This window comes from Ooceraea biroi, chromosome 9 (assembly GCF_003672135.1).
Source record: "Ooceraea biroi isolate clonal line C1 chromosome 9, Obir_v5.4, whole genome shotgun sequence".
Lineage (NCBI taxonomy): Eukaryota > Metazoa > Arthropoda > Insecta > Hymenoptera > Formicidae > Ooceraea > Ooceraea biroi.
The window spans coordinates 567,298-588,025 of record NC_039514.1 but is presented as its reverse complement, the minus strand read 5'-3'; the positions used below and the strand labels follow the sequence as shown (position 1 = coordinate 588,025).

Sequence of the window (20,728 nt, the reverse complement as noted above, 5' to 3'; positions counted from 1 at the left end):
AAATTTCAAGTTTAATTAAAATGGTGCTTTACTCTCCAGCAGTAGTACTGGCTTCTTTCAATTTGTACAGTATACAATTTTAGGAATACGCTCATACCACTGCCACAGAATGCAGCATTCTGATAGTGAAATAAAAAAAGAAGCTTAATCGAAGAGCCCAAAGCCCATGTCGTCATCCTCGGATTCGGATTCCTCCTTAGCAGGTTTCTTCTCCTCTGCAGAAACAAAATTTCATGTCGATATATATTCATACAAATATTTTTTTTATCCTTAGTATTATGTTTTGATCAAATAAATACAGAACAGATAATGTTGCTGGATTTTTAAAATCATGATTGGTGCACAATTAAATATACCTTTCTTCTCTTCCACTGGAGCTGCTGCACCACTGGCAGGAGCTGCAGCTGCAGCTGCAGCTGCACCACCAACTGGCATGGATGATAATTTTTCCTTGCCTAAAATTGCATAGCGACGTACAAAGTAATGCACAGAAAAAATGTGATTTTTTTAGGAACAGTAAAAAAGGATATGTGAACATACCTTGGGCGATCAGTTCGTCAATGGATTTTCCATTCAATTCGGAAATCACTTTCTTCAGTTTCTCAGCATCTGTCTCAATTCCAACCGAGGATAAAATTTTCTCGATGTCATTTTGGCTTGGAGAGGCCTTGCCTCCGAGGACAGCCAACAGATAAGCGGCCACGTAACGCATTCTGTAAGACGTATTAACGGTAAAATATGAATGCAAAATAATTTGGGCGTAATATAATTATTCTCATGTTCTAATTTATTCTGCCTATTTTTCTCAGAGATATAAATATGTCATCACAATCATTCTGTCGAAAGATGGTGACAAAACGTTTCATCATGAAATATTATTTATAAATATACACATGAAATTTATAAGACACGTACATATTTATCTTGTATATAAAAGGCATTTTGCGCAGTACATAAAAGACGAAATACAACATTTCTATTTTTTACATTCAGATATAACTACATGCAGAAGAGAAACATGGACAATATAACCTATACGATGTACCTCACATGAGCACTATTACATCTTTTCCTATTTTCGGAATAGTATTAAAGCTATGAAATTTAGATTCACAATATAGACGTGACGAAACTAAAATAAAAAACAATGTCGATTAACTATTACTTCGCGTATATTTGTACGCGCCAATTTTGCGGAAATGTGATGCGAGCAAGTAGCATCCAATGATATAACACATTATGAAATGCGATCGGACATGCAGATCGATTATTTTAATTCGGTGATGCTCGAATAATATAGAATATTAAATATTATTCTATATAAAATACATATAATTCAAATCTACATACTTTTAAGTCCTACGACACGAAACGTGATGTCCGCTACAACGATACAGAACGTGCGCAAGCTGGGGCTAGAAGAATGAGAACGAAGAAGAGCTGAAAAGGTACTACAGGAAACGAGAGAGGGGATTGCATTAAAGTCACTAGATAGATAAAGTACCGCAATCGTCCGCCATTTTAATTCCAACTACACGGTGTTTTCATCACAATTATGTTCTCTTCACATCTATCACAATATGTAACCTTTCTCAATGGAGATACAACGTAACGCTGCTTCGTAGAATTGAACTAGTGTGTTGATAAGTTGCATGTTTGCACTAAATACACTTTCAACGCCATTTGTATTTCACGTATTTTACCACGGATTGCAGTACTTTATCAATCTAGTGACTTTAGATTGCATCTTACCGTCGCGCTCTCACAAACGTTTTTATTTTACTATCAAGAGACACTATGTAGATGTCTCTGCTAGTAACGAAATCACTAAACAAAGTGTATGATTTCTAGATTGAGTAACTACCTCATTGACGAACTTGATTGGTTTTGAAATTTTCATTGTCATTTTAATTCATGCAGTTTATTATTCAGTAAATCGTTATGTCTCCCCCCCCTCTCTCTCTCTCTACAAAACAATTTATATATCTCAAGAATATTCTTATACATAATACTACATAAAAAACAAAAATTCTTAGAGATAAACCGTTTAGAATACCATATCTTCTGCCTGTATCATCTATGAAACCATGGTAAAAAATTTTCCAAAAATATACATTAATCTGAAAATTCATTTTTTGTAGTAGTTTCTTATGTACAATATCACAAAGATATAGAGAGACGTTTTGTATCTAACTATCCTACCCACCTCCTTATTAATAAATGAAACTTAACTTATAATACTAAAGTAGTAGCGATATTTTCTTATTCTACTTAAATTAATCAAGCGTAATTCTAAAAGTACATGTAAAAGTAAGCTTACACCCTAAGTATGTCAGAATGTGTATTTTAAACTAAATATCAAGTCACTAATAAATGCACACGTATACATTCAATAGGCGCGTTAAATTCGATAGGCTCATAACATTTCAAGTTGAATTAATAAATTGCAATTTAAACCCGTATATTCTATAAATTATATATGAAAATATAACGAAATGCAATATATAAAATCTACAGTAACTAATCTTACAGAAATCAGATATAACAGATTTAAATTGCGCAAGTAAATATGTTTCTAATAATAACAGTCAAGAATTAATCTAGGAAGAACTATGTTAGAAGAGCAATGTTTCGTGTCGAACAGACGAAAATTGTTAATGAAAATTAAACAGCATCATAAATAAACGTTTCGAATACTGTTTTGGAATAGTATGTTAGTATGTTAGTCGCTAAGTATTTACGCTATAAACTTAATATGCTTTTGAAAGACACTTAAACAATACTATCATCAAATAATCGCATGTAACGTGAAAGTATATATATATGTCCACTAGATGATATCGTAGAAATACAATCTAACTCAGATCATTAACTCAAATCTTCAATTACCTGTTCAGACAAGCTGTTTCACCTCCAATTATCACATTGTATATCAATATCTGTAATATACGTGATAATACCTACGATACATCTTTTAAATCTGTAAGCAAAGTATGCTTAGAGTATACAGAGTAAAAATATATGTAATGTCTTAGGATATAATCATTTTAATTTTAATCATAATGGATATTTACGTTCAGCTTGTTCGAAAAAGAAATTGTCAAAATATCAAATCAGCATCAATACAGTTGCAAATTTTATGCAAATTGCGAGAAGAAAGATATGAAGCTTTCTTGCTTAATCTTTAAGCTTAACTTGCAGTTTACTGACAGGAACATTTACTATTGATGATAAAAAAAATTTTGTCAGGCTTAACATTTAGTTTAGAAAAGTGTATTACGAATATGATAATTTTATGTTCATAACTAAGGTATCCTATCATTTAGCTCTATATTATACCATACTCTATAACAATATCATCTAGTAGATCTTACTACAAATTATCTATACATTTCATATCCTGACGCGAGTTAAAATTTTCTGCCACGTTCAATCTATCCTCTTCGTCAAATATCGACCCATCGTCAGACAAATCGCGTTCATTGCTCATCAAAATGTACTTGGTTTCTGCGTTATAATCGCGCTCTTTCTTGTGGAATTTTTTGATGGACGTCGTACTGAATAATTTAACGAAGTTCGCCGCGTTGAAATCGTTTGGAGGCGTTACGTTCAGAAGATTCGATTCGTTGACACTTCTAATACTGTCGTTGATGCGGCTGGTAGATGGTTGAGAATCCTCATAGCTTTCATCCTCTCTCCCATTACGCACGTTACTGCACATCCCCGTTTCGGAAGGGCTGCAAACACCAATACGCTGCAAGGTTGAAACTGCGTGTTCTTCCAACGTCGTTGTGTCACTTGCAAAACTGACGTTTTTGGTTTCCCCGTTATCCAGTGGTTCCTTTCTTCCTCGCTTGCATATGCTGCGGCTATGCTTGTTCTTCTTATGCGATTTTTTAATAGAATTTATGTCGCAAAGTAGTTCTGTTGCCACATTTGTCGGAGTCGATCTACCATTCTCATCCTCCGGAACTGTGGCATTTGCTGACCCATCGTGCGAAACATCGGTCTTCGATTTCTCAACGTGAGCGTGTCCTTCAAATACGGCATCTTCGTTCTCTCTCGATGTTTTCGAGCAATGTGCGATCGGCGTCATGCATCTGGAGAGATCGACTTCTTTTGGCGTCGCTTGCACAGGTCCATCTTTTTCTGATGATTCATCCATGCATACACAGGTCGAGGCGGTGAGCAGCTTGAACGATGTCCTAAGAGGAGTATGAATCTTAAATTCATCTTCTATATTTTTACACCCCCAGGACGATGATTCCGAACTAGGCGACATACACGCTTCACTTTGTGCAGACACGTTCGACTTTTTCTTCTTTTTCGGTGATGCATCCGGCGAATCTTTTAATCCAAATGCCTCGGATGAATTTTTTTGTCGGATTTTATTAACGTAATCCTGCCTGTTCTTGTCACTTCTCTTACGATACTCTTGATACTTGTGGCATTTAGCGAGGCCGGAAATTCTTTTGTTATGCTTGTCCTTTTTATGCGACTTCTTCACGGAATTAAACTCGGTCAATAAGAGTCTACTTGAATTTATATTATCAGGCGTGTTTGGTCTAAAGGAACTGTTTGGGCTTGACGAACAAGTTGCATTGACAATACTTTCGTATCTACTGCTATTGCGAGCAACTTGAGCCACTCCTATTTTCTGATGGAGACTTCTGGGTTTAAATATCTTCTTACTTTCGTGTTTAACTTTCTTGTGCGACTTCTTAATCGATTCTGTAAGTACTTGTTGTATGAGATTTATGTAGTTTTCAGGCGTAACCGCTCTGCTGGAATTTTGGGAGACAGATGGATTTGGTGCCGGTGGCATCATTACATTCTCGCGTGATACATTCGTATTAACAGTGCTTGATGATTTCCTTTGTGAAGTTATTAAATTATATACTTCTTTATCGAAGTCGCGTTCAAAGCAATCCTTTCTGTTATCATTATCACTTACAGAATCATTATTGTAGTTACTCCCCTCGCACTTCTCACGGTCGCTCAAATTGATGTCTTGTATTTTATTAATTTTCGCTTCGTTCGATCTGTTTTCTGATGAATTATCTTCCTTCGACGTAGCTTCATTCCACTGCGCACTGTGATCAGAAACTGATATGCTATCAGAAAGTTCGTCGTCTGAGTCATAAATAAGCGTTTTCTTGAAACTTTTCTTCCCCATTTGAGACTTCTTCATAGAAGTCGTATCGCAACTGCCACCCGCAATAATTCGGTCTGCCTCCAATGATTCGACCTCCGTTTTCATGTAGCGATCTTTATTTAGCATAGAGTAATCCATTTGTTGCGTACACGCGTCTTCTTGCTGACGATACAGCTTCTCCTGTTCAGAAATGAAATAAACTTGAATATCTGCTAATTACATAAAACGCATGTATAATAGTGTAAAAAAAAATAGCAAGCAGAAGCATAAAACAATATTATATAAATTAATTACCTGCTTGTGGCTCTTCTTGATGGCGCTCATACTTTCTGGAATCAAACGCATGATGTTTTCAGGTGTCTGGGGCCTACTATCCACGTTCTGGTTAAACTCCTGGATCAAATTTCTGGGTGTACTGGCAACGCACCCGACAGTTTTTGATTTTTCTCGCTTAAAGGAATGGAGATCGGGTGTTTGCATATGCAAGATATTGTCAATCCTTTCCTTGAGATTGCTTTGAAGCAAGGATGTAGAACCAGACGACTCCGACGAGTGATTTAGATTTTCCTTTGTATCGGAAGTGCCATTCGTTATTTTGGCCACTTTTCGACTCTTCTGAGGCGTCTGATTCTGATTCTCGTCAATTGAGTCCGAGGATACGATCAGCACGCTGCTAGTGGCAGATTCAATTGAATTTGTATCGTAACTCAAAAGTTTATCGAATGATGTGTTAACACTGGTAGAATCACTGTGAGGACTCTCATTAAACCAAGCACTTTTCTGTGGACTTGGAGGCGAGTCAAAATTCAATGACTTTTTTATGCTGACATTCTTGTGGCGAATCAAACCATGACTGAGACTGAGCGCTCTCATTATTTTTGCTGATCTTGATAAGTCACGTGACGATGATTTGTCCATGTCAGAAGAACTATCAAGACTTGAATTTGGCGATTTAAGCCAACCATTCTTTGAACTGGTAATGTCCACGTTTAAGGATCTACTCATTCTGTATCCAAATAAACTCCTGCTTCTTCGCGGAAGCGACCTACTGAGCATCCTAGGCGATACAAATCGACGTTTCAATAAGAATTTCTTTTCATCCGGCGGAGTCCAATTTATAACCACTCTATGTTCGACTTCTGGATTATAAATATCGTTGTCTCTCTTGTTATTATCCTCCATCTTTGCTTCTACCATTTGACTCCCCAACATGATTATCTATATTTCTTGCTTAGTAATATATGTAATACAATTATGTGATACATAAAGAACGTAATGTTTCACATATAAGGAACATATACATACATATTTACATATGTATATATTTATGAGTGAAAGTTTCAGAAAATTTCTCTGAAGAGTTTGTTCACTTTAAATAAATGTAGAATGTATTTGTTTCCTCGCAGATTCCTACAAAAAAATTATTATTATTTAAAAAATTATTTAAGAGTAACGCATAAATTATACACGTCCATAATTAGGGAATATACTGATAAAAAATCAACAGAAAGAAAGTGAATAAGAAGAACGCTTGCCTTGAGGCTCAAGAAAATGTATATTCGAATTATTATATATTCGATATAAATATATATTTGAATATTCATATATACTCGAAGATATTTGCTTACAGTTTTGTGCTGCACATGTGTGACACAGCTTCAACACGATGTCCGCAAGGCAGTCGTAGGTAGTAAATAGTTTATTCCGGTAAATCATTCAAGCACGAGTACTGTCCTTGATTAGTCAACTTATGTCACGTTTCTTTAATTCCGGAACGTTCACACGAATATTACGATTTCATTGGAATTAAATTGACAATACACGGACCGACACCAATGTAGCGTTAGCTTTATTATCTAGCTTTGTCCCATATCCTGCGTAGTCCTTCCAAAACCATTAATCAAGTAATAGTGAAGATCACCAATCTCCAGTAAATTTTTTTATTATACTAATTTGGTAATATTAAGGTTGGTATTCATGGTCGGCCAATCAGAGAGCTGCATTAGTATCTAAAAGGTATACTAATGATTATCTCGTTATAAGAACGAACTATGGCCGGTTACGTTCTCGATTATGATTGGTCGCAACTCTTAAAGCTTGAGTCTTATCGCTTAAGGGTTTCTTATCTATATGTTTATATATCATGATTGATTACCGCCTGCATGCACTTTTTACATTCCAATTCTAATAAATTCTTTAGGAATTTAATAAATGTGTATGTATAAATAAATTATGTATTAGATGCAAATTCGGTTTTTTTTAAGAAATTGAGCCTTTATTTCTTTCATGTTTCCAAGAGGGAATTCGTCAGCTGCCCGATAGATATAGCAAAATATTGGAAAATTATGGTGAATATTGGAAGACTGGCATGTTTATTATTGTTTTGTTATAAATAAAGACTCAATTCCTTCAAAACAAAAGCACCGAATTAATTTGCGCATCTACGTGAAACAACTCGTAGCTGATAATATTTGTGACGAGTTTACCTCTTTCACCCGCAATTTTTGAATCGGTGCATGTACTCAAAAGAATGGTATTACAAATTTTGCATTCTTCTTTTAACTTCAACGATTCTTAATTTACGGTTGTATTAAAAGTATATTAAATTACATATTTACATTCTAGAGCAGTCAATTAATCTCTTTCTTTTTTTTCCTTGAGTTAACTAATTATTTCGTAACACATTTTTATCCAAAATATAAGATCCGTTTTGTACTTTGGCGGCAGCAATTGCAACAATTATTTTAGTAAAGTATAAGAAATTTGATTTTATACACTATCAATATTTACACGTAAGGAAAAATTTAAACATGCCTAACGTGAAAACTGACGATATACTCTGCGTTGGTACGTTGTACCGAAATCGCAAACGGATCTGTAGGATGAAAAGTGAATGCAACTAATCGCCTGGCGGCCGTCGGTGCTGCTCGCCCTAGCATGCCAGCGTACATTTTAAATTTTAACAAGCCGGAATCGCGTGCGTAAAAACTGCAAAAACACACAAAAAAGTATTAACTACAAGACAAAACTTACAGTAAATTTCTATTTAAAACAGAAATGTATAATGTACGCACCGAATCGGATACTCTCCGCATGCTTTAGGGCGTTCCATCATGGACACCCATTTGTCGTCGTAACAGAACAACGACAAGTCGAGGTACGGTGAACTGGAATAAGATTGAGCGCATATCGGCAATTGAGCGAGTAATCTTTTCGTAGCTTCAGTAATTCCCCCGTACCTAGCGCTGATTATTGTTTGCTTAAATCTCTGTTGCAACAATCGGGCGTATATATTGTTAGATGGCGAACACATGTACTGACAATCGGTACTCATTCTAGCATTTCTAAAAAAATCGCTGAAGTTCTCGAACTGTGTCAACAGCTCGGTCGACGCATTGTCGTACGCCGCCAAGATCTTTGCCTTGACCATGTCATAGACCACTAATAACGCTGGCTGCGCACTTGGTTCGTTCGCCTGCAACGTCGCCACTTCTTCGCTAGCGTATCTCACTAGGATATGGTTTGTATCTAACAGCTGCATTTTCCACATTCGTAATGCATTTAACTGAAATGTTTTACTCAGTTAGTTTTTTTTTAATAGTAACTGCTTAATAATAATACACACAGCATATCTTTAAATCCATACTTGGTCAAAATATTGATAGAATCTCCTCAATTCATACGGGTCCTTCGTTACATAGCTTATGTAATCTGCTCTTTTATATAAGTATACTAATAATCTGTGTTTCAGGCTGTTTACTGCAATGTCTTTAAACGGTCTGTAATTAGTTCCAGGAAAAGCGCTCGTAACTAAATACGCGTCGTCTTCCATACAAAACCTAACGCATTCATTATTCATATTATCTAAACAGTGCTGTTTGTTTTTATACGTTTTATCGGATTGTTAATAATTATAACGTCTGCCAAAATAGCATAGTAGTCCTTATATTCAATTACCTTCCTATTGTTCTGACATTTATGAACATGCCGTCGAGCAATTGAAATATATGTATCATTTGATGCTGTACAGACAAGACTGCTAGTATATCCTTGTATAAATATAAACCTGTGTGAAACAAAGAAACAAGATTTATATTAATTCTTCAATTATTTAAATGCATAAATAAATAGCCAAGCAGAACACAAGATTAACGTAAGATTAAAATAATCACTGATACGTACCTTGATTATGCGACAAGTAAATTTTGTCAACTTTAAAATGTCTAGTGTCGCACAACTTTCCGCTTCGTAGATCGACAAGATGCAAACTGTAATCCTCAAGTGGCGATCTAGGATTTGGTGTCAATGCCTCATTATTGGAATAAATCTTGAAAGAACATTTCGTTATATTTTCTAGGTTCAGACACATAGACTTCTATAAGTAATGATCAATCTGTCGCTACCTGGTAAAAGTGTGGCCTCAATTCATCAGGGATATGAGCAGCTGAGCCCACAATCACGTACCGAGCGTCGTCGGTGAAGAGGCTACATTCTCTGTTCAGTTGCTCATTGCTTTGCACCACGTTTATAATCCACTTTACCTACGAATACAACACAATGAATACAGAGTTGGTACACCATTTCCTAGTGGTTCTTCCGATTTCTTTCTTTTCCTTTTTAACTTTTATAATCTGCGGTAAGGGCGAGTAGTAAGTCCAAACTGGTTAGCATCAAATACCTTAAAAAACCGCGAGAAAATATTGCTGCGTATAAAAAAACTGCAATCGTCGTTCTTGTGGCCGATATATTCGCCTTCGCAGTCGGCCAACAAGTCCGCGGCAGCGGAGGCGCCGTAATATTCATACACCTCGATAGACGTTTGGTCCGCGCTGAACGCCACTAAGTACTTCCCGTCGGGGCTAAACTTACGGAGAAAACACGGTGGTTTCTCCACGTTCATCACAGTAAAGTTAGGAAAGACATTTTGATAGAATTGCCGGGCACAATGCACGTGCGTGCCCGGGAAGGAGCAACCCATCGTTTCCCTCTGCCGTAGGCGCACCACCACATTCTGCGGATTGATCTTCCGCGGCTTGAGCGGGCAGGGACCTGTCACAACCTCGATTTTGCTCTCCTTCGTCGTCATCCTACGGATTTGTTGCGCAATGCTGCACAAAAACTTCGCTCATGGTTGCCGATCTGCGCGAGACCTGCAACTGTCACACCGCACGCAACACGTCAGCTCTGTTAATTAAAAGACACATCTGCAACGTCTTCTCCACGCAACATTCCATTCGAAATATAGGTTAGCACAGAGCGGTTAAGTTAGGTCAGCCTTATGGCCACTGCACCGACAATAAATGGCGCTAGAATCGATGACCAAGTCATGGCGGAAAAGCGCGCTGCGATACGAAATGATCTTTGCGCTTAAATACGCGAATATCACGTTACTATTTATTGATCAAACGCGCACATCCATCGTCAGGGATACAGGTGTAGAGATAACTTCGGTGGTACAAGCGTCAACATAAGTCGAAATTATGGCAAATCATGCGGAATATATTGTGTCGCCGTGGGAAATCGAAGCTTACGTACAAAGTCTGGACGTTTCATGTCTGGAAAGTTTCGGTACGAAAAGGTATACAGGTCTACCTATTCTTTTCTAATTTACATTACATATCCGGGAATATATAGAGAAATGCACAAGTATATTTCAGCTGGTTGGATTTTCACAAGAAGCTGGCATTATTAAACCAGCAAAGCGTACTCGAAATAACAGGATTACGCGAGGAGAGCGTTATGGAGTGGTTTATCTCGTTGAAGAAGGTAAATTCTTAGAGAAACAGCTGTTTATATAATGCATTACCAACAGCGAAATTATATCGATTGTACTCCTTGAGATGACAAATAAAAATAACGCTCGTTTTGCGTCCGCACGTGGAAATTTGAAATCTGGCAACTCTTTTTCGTGTTAGGTCTTCATTCTTATATACGAGGCCATACAAATCGATGTGTGGAAGCACAAAGCATTTCCGCATTTGATTGTTCTCAACGGCGAACCGTCGAGTACGTTCATGCTGTTCAGTGTGCTCTATCACGAGGTCGTCGTAGTTTCATTACTGGAGAATATATTATTCCACTGCGAGAGCGCGGAAACGCTAGACGACACGGTAATCGATCTAATCGATTACGCCGTTCAACGCGTGATGATGCTTCTCAATGAGAAGTCCTTGGAAATCTATGAAAACGTCGAACTGAATAATGATCCTAAGTACGTTGTTTCCATTCAACAGATTGTAAAGCAAACTGTAAAAAAACGTCCATTCTTATTATTTGAATTACATATTTTTGTTCATATTATTTAATGTGATAAAGAGGATTTTCCTAAATCTCGATTTCATTATTTAAATTAGTTCTGTTTCACTAGTTCTTGCCTGAGAGAAATACTGGAGAAACAGAAAGTCTTCGAGTTTGACATCGGAATGCGATGCATCTCCATTCTTCACTATTTGATAGAATTATCAGACAACATACCGCTTTGTGCAATTTCGCGTATGTTGGCCGTGCACGATGTTCCTTACTTGTTCGTACAGCTAATAGAAAATCAACCGTGGAAGAAGCAAGATGAGGAAGGTAATTCCTTTTCTGTATCCCTAGCTTCTTTTTGTCCGATTTTAACACGTTCCCTGCCAAGCCGTTTTTGAGTTTTGTCACACTTGCGGTAGGGAACGTGTTAGATTGTAACGAGAAGTAATTAAAAAATTATACAGGTGAGACATTTACGTACGATGCGAGCTGGAGGAAAATAAAGGCAGAAGAAGCAGGAAAAATTAATAAAAGGGAAGGACAAGTATGGTTTGCTTTGAGAGAGTTACTTCTCAATCCAAAGTGTTCTCCTTACTACGAGATAACGGAGCACAGATTGGCTCAGTTGTCAAAGGTTTTGATTATTACCGATAATTCTTAGCAGTTAGCTGTGTAATTTATAATTTTAGACGAAGTTTCTCGCTTTGCAGTTGCAGAGATACTTGCACGAGGATGTGTTGGATCAAGTTGCTCCTTTGATAGAACTCAAGAGATGGTTGTCTTACTTAAGCATGTCTGGGACGCCATCCTCGAAAGCAACTTGTGCCGTTCAAGTGGAACTCCTACCACAGGTGTACACATTGTCAATTAATTGTGTCTGACGTTTATTTTATCGACGCTATATCTATATATAGTTTATCACAAATATAAAGTCAAATCGATTTTATTGAACGCAGATAAAATCGTCAATTTTGGAGAAACACCATAAAAAATGGAAGAAGCTGGCGAAACATCAGTCTAAATATCTATTCACAACAGATGCGAGCTACATTAAGGACGCCGCGCAAATCTTGAGCGACGTGTATGACGCGGAAAAGTTGGATCGCGTAGAAGTGAAAAGGTGTTTCTCGTGCCAAGAGCCATCTAAGAAACGATGCTCCAAATGTAAGGAGGCCTGGTATTGTAGCAGGTACGCAGAAGATATCCTGAGGATATAGTTTGCAGATTTACACTAGATATTTTTGGTATTAAATAATTTTTTTGTCACAGGCAATGCCAAGTGAAGGATTGGGAGAATCACAAGAAAATTTGCGACAAGATAACGAAAACTGAACAATGAGAATACACACAGATCTTGAATAATATTATTCCTGTACCTTCATTCTGTAAGATCAGTGTAACGGTAAGAGCACTACGTACATCAATAAATATGCTTTTCTATGATTTCCGGGAGCTAATATCGCATCGATATAAATTTGTGTCAAATATTTTATTAAAAGAGTTTTAATGTACAGCACTTTGTTTGAGGTATTCCATTAGGACGTCCTTGGCTGGCGTATCCTCACCAAAATCCTAAAGTCAACAAAAATATGCATGTATAATAATGTTATAACGGACAAACAAAAATGAAAGATGTAACAAATATCATCAGATTGGCGTAATCAGCACGATCTGCTTTACGGGTTCTCTCAGTAGAGGGAGCCAATTATCATCATATATTTCAAAAATTTTAACTTGCTCTCAAGTTTCTCAATGGCACGTTAGGTTAGAAGAATTTTTGAGAATTATAAACTCACCTTTATAACGACACACGAGCAGCCTACCACCTTGCGTGCTTTTCCCGCACTATCAATTTTGCATAATCCTGCCCATTCACCTAACTTTTTGTTATTGTCTACCTTGATCAATGGAATTTGATGCTCATTGCATAACGCTTGAACCAGTTTCTTATACATCGGCTCGTCACAATTGTCTGCTAAGATGCAAAGCATGGCTTGTCTTCTGCAATATAACAAATTTATTAATAAATTATTCTCTCATAAGAGAGAAACAATTTCATAATATTTCTCTTTTAATATATTAGATATGCCAAAAAGGTCTGTCCATTTTTTAGGTAAAAGAAAGTAATAACTTTTTATAACATTAATATTTAATTTACAAGATAATAATAATATATCAAAGGTGAAAGCTGCGGGTAACGAATGAGCCATAATCTGCATTACAAAATTTTCCACTTAAAATAATGTGCACTAAATGAACAGAACTTTTTGGCATACCTAATAATATGAATACATAATAATTAATTTTTAAATTTTCATATCTTACTTGTCCAAAGCCTTTGCGGCTTCATGGAGACCGTGCACGACACCATCGTGAATGAGGGAGTTTTTCAGAACTTCCTGCAATGCCGTGTTAACATCCATGCTGCCACCCGATGCCATCGCGGATGGCACATCATCACTATAAAATAAAATAAAATAGAATATAATAAAGATGAAATATAATAATAAAGATTTCATAAAATGATACAGTTGATCTTTCAATAATAAGAATTTCATCGGTTATTATCCTTTCTCAATATTTCTTAACTTGTAAAATTACATATTCCGGTAATTAGTTTTAGGTTAGGTCTGCACAATGCAATTCGGAGTAAGCATACAACAGTATAAATATTTATTCACTGCTTGTTCCTTTTTATAGTTCAACATTTTTCTGCAAATTTATATAGCTCTGCATATTTGTAATTTTGTTTTTGATATTTCGTTAAGCGCACGATAAATGAGAGATATGCGGTATTGGAAGAATCTTAAACGATACTTACTTCTCCACGTCAGACATGCTGCGAGCTAGTCAGGAAACTGGAAATAATTACACAGAGTTATTATCGTTATTGTAAAGATTACGAATTTCTATTACTGCAGGTAAAATGTACAGCGATCACGGTACAATAAACGGATTGTAATTGCGCTTATATTTAACGTGGTCTCATTTACCTTTGCTGAAGGCAGAAAAGAAGTAAGCGTCAGTTTGATGCCAGCGACCCCAGCGACTCTTCGCGTTGACGAGTTGCATTCAGCCGACGTCTGATGCAGTAGGCCATCTATGTCGGATATATGTCTAGCAGAGTGTTACTTTATCGACGATTGATAAAAAATGTTTACACATTTATGTGCAAAGCAATGAAAGTTTTTATTACAATAGTTGCACTTCATATAATTTAAACATTGTGCAGTTTATTGTGCGTTTTGCATATTCCAAGGTATAATAAGGCGATACACATATTGTTAGTATAAAATAATTTAATTAGCGAGATTTGTTCTAACATGTAATTTGTACAGGTTGCCTGCTGGTGTCTGTAATTTAAATAAATGTCTAATTTAAAAATAACGGCGGAAAATAATAAAATGCAGATTACATGAAGGTAATTCAGTGAATATAATGTGACACAAATAGCTCCAATAGATTCCACAGAGATCTAAGGATACAATCGGATACAATGGGAATCTTTATTTCAGGTTAGTTTGAAGCACAATAATATAAATATTAATAATTCTATTTCTATGCTTAAATAGAAAGTCATGTTTACAAAATGTACATTGTCAAGATTTCTATCTACATTTCTATCAAAGTAGCATAAGTAGTTTTCTAGTAGCAGTAGTAGTAGTGTTATTACTAGTATTAGCAACAGTAATCGTAATAATAACACGAGAAAGATCCTATTACAATATTGCTTTGAGTGTAATATCGATAATATTTACAATGCTGCACCTTACGTGCGCGCATCTTGGAGCATGATTGTACACGCTTACAATGAAAGGAAGGTACCATTGCGACAATTTGCACTTGTTCGATTACCGTTCACTTTGAATCAAATTATCAATCGTCAGTTCGCACGATTCACATCCAATTATTCGGTACACCAAGTAAAGTCTGCTGAGACAAAGCACCGGCGATGATTTTAAGATGTTCTTCTCACCGCACGTTCCACACGAGAAATGCGATGACGTATCTCGATCCACGATCAAAGAGAATGAGAAAGAGGTAGAGAGAACAGGAAGAGAGAGCGGAATAATCATCGAGTCATCGCTTCACTGGAATTGATATCGCGACTGACGTAATCACACATGCCCGACAGAGATAGCAGACTGTGTTATGTCGGTGGCGAGTATCGATGATACGGCCAGCAATAATGTGACGGCGGCGGTGGCGGTGGAGGCGGTGGAGGTGGCGGAGGTGGTGGCGGCGGCGGCGGCGGCGGTGGTTGCAGTGTGGGCGGCGATGATCCCGGTTGCAACGAGGACGGTACGGATTGTTGAGTGGTCGTCGGTGCCACTGAATATAAACGATGAGCACGAGGAGCTTGGTGGTGAGAATGGCAGTTGGCGACGTGCGTTACGCGCGAGGACGTTGGCGCTTCCAGCATAATGCCGGCTTGCGACTGACAGGCCATCATCAAACCATGAAAATCGAACTTGTAAGCGTAACGTTTACCATGAACTTTCGTCATTATGTTCTTGTCGTAGTAATATCTGTGAAATAACAGGTTTCCCTCTTAACAGTGCTGTTGTGTGAATAAGAGGAATCATTTTCGAAGCGTTCATATAGCTACAGGAGGAGAGATACGCGAGAGAGAAAGAGAGGGAAGAAGAGTGTGCTTGAGAAAAATTGCGTAATGGGTAAAAGAATTTTTAAGGTATGCCAAGAAGATATCCGGCAGTCGATGTGTCGACATATTACATCAACTTGAGCAAATAATATTCGGTTATCGAGTTACCTTAACGCACGCGACAGCTTATCGTAATTCATGTTGGGCTTGCTCTTGCGCTCGCCCCATCGGCGCGCGACTTCGTCTGGGTCGGTGAGCTTGAATTCCCCGTTCGAGCCCTCCCACGCGATACAGGACGAGTTGGACGAATCCGAGAGCAGCTCTAGCAGGAATTGCCAAAGCTGAACCTGTCCGCCTCCGACCGCCCCCGAGCCGCCGGCTCCAGCCGTCGATCCAATCAGCGAGCAAGTCCGTTGTAGGAGGCTGAACCTCTCTGCGAGCAGAAAACGGAACGAGCATGCATCAAGCCCGGTTCTCGAGGTCGAGTCGGTTTGCCCGTGAAAGAGTAAGAGAGAAAAGAGCGATGGTCGTCCAGCGTATTTTTTCTATTCGTTCTATTTTACGCAGGTAGTCTTTTCTGTTATTATTTATAGATATTCTCTCGTGTTTATAAGATTCGCAACGAAATTGCAATAATTGCCGGTATAGGATACTGTTGATTCGGATGCACGTGTGAGAAATTGATCTCGCGTTTGTTCTAAACTCTTAATATTCCATAATTTTATTTGTTATAAAATAGATATTATTAATAAGCAAAATTTAAAATAAATAATTAAAATTTATAGTTATTAGGAATTAATTAATTAGATATCGATTTATATTGATATTGGTATTATTGGATATTATTAAAAACAGATATTAAAATGTTAGTTTTGTCTTTGTCTCGGTGGAAATCGTTTCTCAATAATGTTTTCATATTTATACACATGTAAAGAACACGAAAAGCGACGACGATGACGAAATTAAACAGTATACTTTCAACATTTTCACAATTTCACTAGCTTGACAGCTGTGGTTCCACTTTTTTCTCAATTTACCGTTGTAAAGAATCGCAGCCGCCGAAGGATGCAATCTCGTGTCCTGCTGAAGATGTAGCGGATGCGTCTGAATTCTCCACATTACGCGGGATTGTAATATCTCAGCCTAATCCTGTGCCGTACGAAGGGCTTTCATGAAAACCGACGGACGACAGACCCATCATCTCCGGATGCATTGAAAATCCGTTTCGTCCGATCAATGCGACGACGACGACCGTTTCGCTATATTACTGCCTGTCCGTTTCATATCTCGCTCTCGAGTTGAAAGAAACGGAATATGTATCGCTATGATCGATTGAATAATGTGGATGATTGTTTTACAAGCGTTTATTGTCGACGGATCACCCGCAATGCGAACAACTTCATCGCTCTGCTTTGCGAGCTGGCTTGCGAGAAAGCACATCAATGTGTATTCAATTAATGGATGTATATTTGAAATCCAGTTCACTCTTTCATTTCAATTTCAGACTCGGCTATCGCACGAGTTTATGCACACGCGCGCGCGAGGTCAATCCGACCAAGGGTCAAGTCGATGAAAGGTAGACGCATTTGGAATAAAACTCGCCAGTCAGTGGACAGAGAGCAACTGAGCGACCTTTGCCCCTGGTTACTTCAGCCCTTATCGCCCCCACCCTTGGTCTTGGCAAGAACGGAATACCTTTACACCCCCTCTCTTCTGACGTGCCGCGCTTAGAGTACCTACCCGAGTAGCTATCGCCTCTCTTGCCTCTCCTTTTCACTCTCCAAGTTTACGCAAATGTCTTTCCGATACGACGGACAAGTCAAAGTTATATAAATTCGATCAACATTTTTTTCCATTAGGTGTTTAAATACGTTGCAATTGTTTGGGACAGTTGTTTCTCTTTAAATTGCACTTCTGTAAACTTGTGTATATATTTTGTTAAGATATTGATACGTTATTAACCCTAGCTTTCCAAACAGAAAAAAGTTATAGAAAACGAAAATACTTTGGTTAATTTATGCTGTGTCGATTGTTTCATTTCAATAAAAAGAAATTGCAAAAATTCGGCGAAAACTATATGATTCTGTCTGATATTTATGAAAAAACGTACAACACGTATTATTATCTTTACTTACACTATCATCCTTAAATATATTTATATTTTTAGAAGCAGAACCACGAGATGCGATAGGTAATTTCGTTAATAAAAGCAACGAAATAATAATCATTGTCTTGACATCTTACTTTAGACCAAACTTATAATAGTAAACGCGTAAAATTATTTATTTGAACACATTAATTGGTCATTAATAAAGGCAATCAAAGAGACTGCCAAGTTCGAATAAAGACTCAAACGAGGATATCGCGGCGACGTATTGCACGGCGACAATATCGCGAGGCGACGTACGTACGTACGTCTCAAGTTGGAAAAGTTTGGCGATGCGCATCGTGACGGATACGCGACGCGTAAAATTATCCCGTATATACATTGAAGATCCGGGGAATGTCTCCCGCTCATCACGAAAACAATATAGTCGCGCCCCGTGGCGAGCTTACCACCCCCAAAGCCCGTTTAGAGCTTGCCCCTAGAGGAGAGCAGAAAGAGGGGTAAAAGCGGCCGCGGCAAGCTCGTAACCCCTCATGGCACCACCTTTCCGCCGCCCTAAACACTCGATGGTTTATTCATGAGGACTCTCACCGCGATAACACTGATTCGTTTAATAAACGGCTGCTAGCGGGGCGAGATGGGGCGGACGCACACAGAGAAGAACGAGTGAGAGAGAGAGAGAGAGAGAGAGAGCTGCAACGTTATTCAAACGGACGATATATCTCTGAGGCTTACACTGTCACGACTTCGGTGCCTCGTGCTTTTCGCTTCTCTTCTTTCGCACCCAAAGAGACGGCGCCCGAAAGCGCTGCGCGCTCGTGTGCAAAAGAGAGAATAAGCGCACAGAAAGGCATAAACGGAAAAAAGCTACTTTGTTTCGTTTCTCCGCGCTCCGTGCTTCTTCATCGCGATTCTGTGTATCGCGAGCGAAACGAAATCCATATCGAGATATATATCCCGGCAAATGCCAAGTAACAGTAATATAACTATAATTTCCCACTCAAATCTACATGGAAAGATTAATTGTTAAGTATCGCAGATATACACGCGATCGCTTCCTTCAGCGATCCATTTTTGTCCTATTCGCAATCGCCTGATTTTGTATCGAGGAAATATATACGAGTGGATTTATATAGACGCGCTTTTATTTCAAGATTTATTTCTTTCCTTTAGGCCACGCGAACGAGACGGAGCGAAGGTGCGGAAAATTTGGGGCGAGACTATCTCCGGCGATACTGATATTTACTTTTCCACTGGACCGCGTTTATCTGTAATAGATCGCAGCCATCGTTAAAGCTTTAGATAAGCTCGAATCGGAGCAGGATCGGTCCTCGGGGAACGGTTAGCCTCTTCCGGTCACTCTCCATTCAGCTCTGACAGGTCCGAGAGCGGACCCCCGATTAACGTTTTTCCACGCTTTTACCATGGGTCATCTAGATTTCTAGCGTGAATCGTTTCGGATTTACGTTCCTGCAACTAGCGTGCAGAAAAGTTAACTATCGACAGGAGGGAAAAGTCTACGATCAATTTTGTTAATTCGAAATTTTATTAATTATTAATTTCATTAATTTTAATTCGAAAAAGGACGTATTTTTGTGACGGTATTATTAATTTCGCATTGTATTATGTATAATTTATAGTTTACAAATAGTTTACAAATTTATAGTTTACAAAACTACTGTCCCACTGTCGCAAATTATTCGTTCTTTACGGTTGCTCCGAATTTACTCACCGTTGTCCGTATCCTCCTGCAGTAGATCGGGAATGTGCACGCCGGTCGCCTGCAGGCGCAGATGGCCCAGATGCCGCGCCAGGACGCATCCGGCCGTCCCGCCGGCGATGTCCTGCCAGTGCCGCAGGGACAGTTTCAGCAGTTCCTTGCCGGACGACGGGAGTAACGTGGCGGTCGAGCTCAGCTTCAGGGAGAACGTGCGGGCGCACCACGAGATCCATGAAGCTATGTGGCCCGAGTTCCACTCCGACGGATCTGAAAGACGAACCCGAAACGATCATCGAAACGTACGTGTCTTTCGCCTGGCCGATATCAAAATCGCGAATCAGACCACGCGGCGCTCCTTCCTCGATTGATCGATTCGCTGCTCAGATATTCACCGGATGGCACCATGATCCGTTCAGCTTCCGGACAGCCATCGGAACTCTCGTCGCTGGAATCGTCGCATTTGCTGCTCGACGCGACTTCGATGTTATTTATTGTCGCGCGCGCGAGCGAATCAGCTGATTTGCAGCTCGCAGAAGCGCGTACATTCTCATCGGCATCCCACTGCGATACCGATTCGAAATTCGATGTTGAACCGGTCGTCCCGAACAGCATCCAGTGCACGGTATCCGAGTCTCGAGTGACTTCCGTGATTGGATGCGCGTACTTCCGCTTCTCCTTCGCGATTCCGCGATTCGCTGTTGCCATTTTGTCTCAAGCGAGGCGGCTGAGATTCGAGGGAATTATCGCTGCTGGTCGTCCTCGTCGTCGGCGAATTCATCGGCCGACTATGACTCATCGGCGTTGAAGATGGCTCTTTTGAGCGGAAACACATTTAACAAGATGATGTCGGATTGTCACGTTATATTATATTAATTAATATTTCCGCGCGACACG

The 20,728-nt window shown here is 38.8% G+C and overlaps 5 protein-coding genes across 7 annotated transcripts; 1 reads left to right on the top strand and 4 right to left on the bottom strand.

Moving 5' to 3' along the window:
• Positions 1-8: 8 nt before the first annotated feature.
• Positions 9-7,040, bottom strand: LOC105276160 (60S acidic ribosomal protein P2). Of its 2 annotated transcripts, XM_026972190.1 has the most exons (6): positions 6,784-7,040; positions 5,450-6,565; positions 3,501-5,335; positions 541-713; positions 357-455; positions 9-215 (listed from the first exon to the last, which is right to left on the bottom strand). In XM_026972190.1, exons 2-6 carry the CDS (start codon positions 6,365-6,367, stop codon positions 145-147), a joined length of 3,096 nt encoding a protein of 1,031 aa, XP_026827991.1. In that variant the 5' UTR covers positions 6,368-6,565; positions 6,784-7,040; the 3' UTR covers positions 9-144. The 2 variants fall into 2 exon arrangements, with proteins under 2 accessions (XP_026827991.1, XP_011331848.1); XM_011333546.2 differs by lacking the exons at positions 3,501-5,335; positions 5,450-6,565; positions 6,784-7,040 and adding an exon at positions 1,351-1,500.
• A 662-nt stretch (positions 7,041-7,702) lies between these two features.
• Positions 7,703-10,395, bottom strand: LOC105276155 (DET1 homolog). 2 transcript variants are annotated; one of them, XM_011333541.3, is made up of 8 exons: positions 9,834-10,395; positions 9,559-9,696; positions 9,338-9,482; positions 9,113-9,221; positions 8,802-8,994; positions 8,395-8,720; positions 8,230-8,322; positions 7,703-8,143 (listed from the first exon to the last, which is right to left on the bottom strand). In XM_011333541.3, the coding sequence occupies exons 1-8, from the start codon at positions 10,239-10,241 to the stop codon at positions 7,960-7,962; spliced, it is 1,596 nt and encodes a 531-aa protein (XP_011331843.2). In that variant the 5' UTR covers positions 10,242-10,395; the 3' UTR covers positions 7,703-7,959. The 2 variants fall into 2 exon arrangements, with proteins under 2 accessions (XP_011331843.2, XP_011331842.2); XM_011333540.3 differs by having other exon boundaries at positions 8,230-8,720.
• Positions 10,396-10,527: 132 nt separating this feature from the next.
• LOC105276156 (zinc finger MYND domain-containing protein 10) lies at positions 10,528-12,843 on the top strand. The gene is made up of 8 exons (XM_011333543.3): positions 10,528-10,733; positions 10,813-10,921; positions 11,071-11,366; positions 11,523-11,728; positions 11,866-12,035; positions 12,112-12,252; positions 12,358-12,590; positions 12,671-12,843. The coding sequence occupies exons 1-8, from the start codon at positions 10,636-10,638 to the stop codon at positions 12,738-12,740; spliced, it is 1,323 nt and encodes a 440-aa protein (XP_011331845.1). The 5' UTR covers positions 10,528-10,635; the 3' UTR covers positions 12,741-12,843.
• Positions 12,844-12,871: 28 nt separating this feature from the next.
• Positions 12,872-14,472, bottom strand: LOC105276157 (40S ribosomal protein S12). Its single transcript, XM_011333544.2, has 5 exons — positions 14,395-14,472; positions 14,223-14,259; positions 13,727-13,861; positions 13,198-13,402; positions 12,872-12,973 (listed from the first exon to the last, which is right to left on the bottom strand). Exons 2-5 carry the CDS (start codon positions 14,237-14,239, stop codon positions 12,905-12,907), a joined length of 426 nt encoding a protein of 141 aa, XP_011331846.1. The 5' UTR covers positions 14,240-14,259; positions 14,395-14,472; the 3' UTR covers positions 12,872-12,904.
• A 216-nt stretch (positions 14,473-14,688) lies between these two features.
• On the bottom strand, positions 14,689-20,539 carry LOC105276323 (DNA-binding protein D-ETS-6). The gene is made up of 5 exons (XM_026972315.1): positions 20,227-20,539; positions 19,847-20,101; positions 18,252-18,262; positions 16,176-16,552; positions 14,689-15,930 (listed from the first exon to the last, which is right to left on the bottom strand). The coding sequence occupies exons 1-5, from the start codon at positions 20,537-20,539 to the stop codon at positions 15,552-15,554; spliced, it is 1,335 nt and encodes a 444-aa protein (XP_026828116.1). The 3' UTR covers positions 14,689-15,551.
• Between the last annotated feature and the right edge of the window lie 189 nt (positions 20,540-20,728).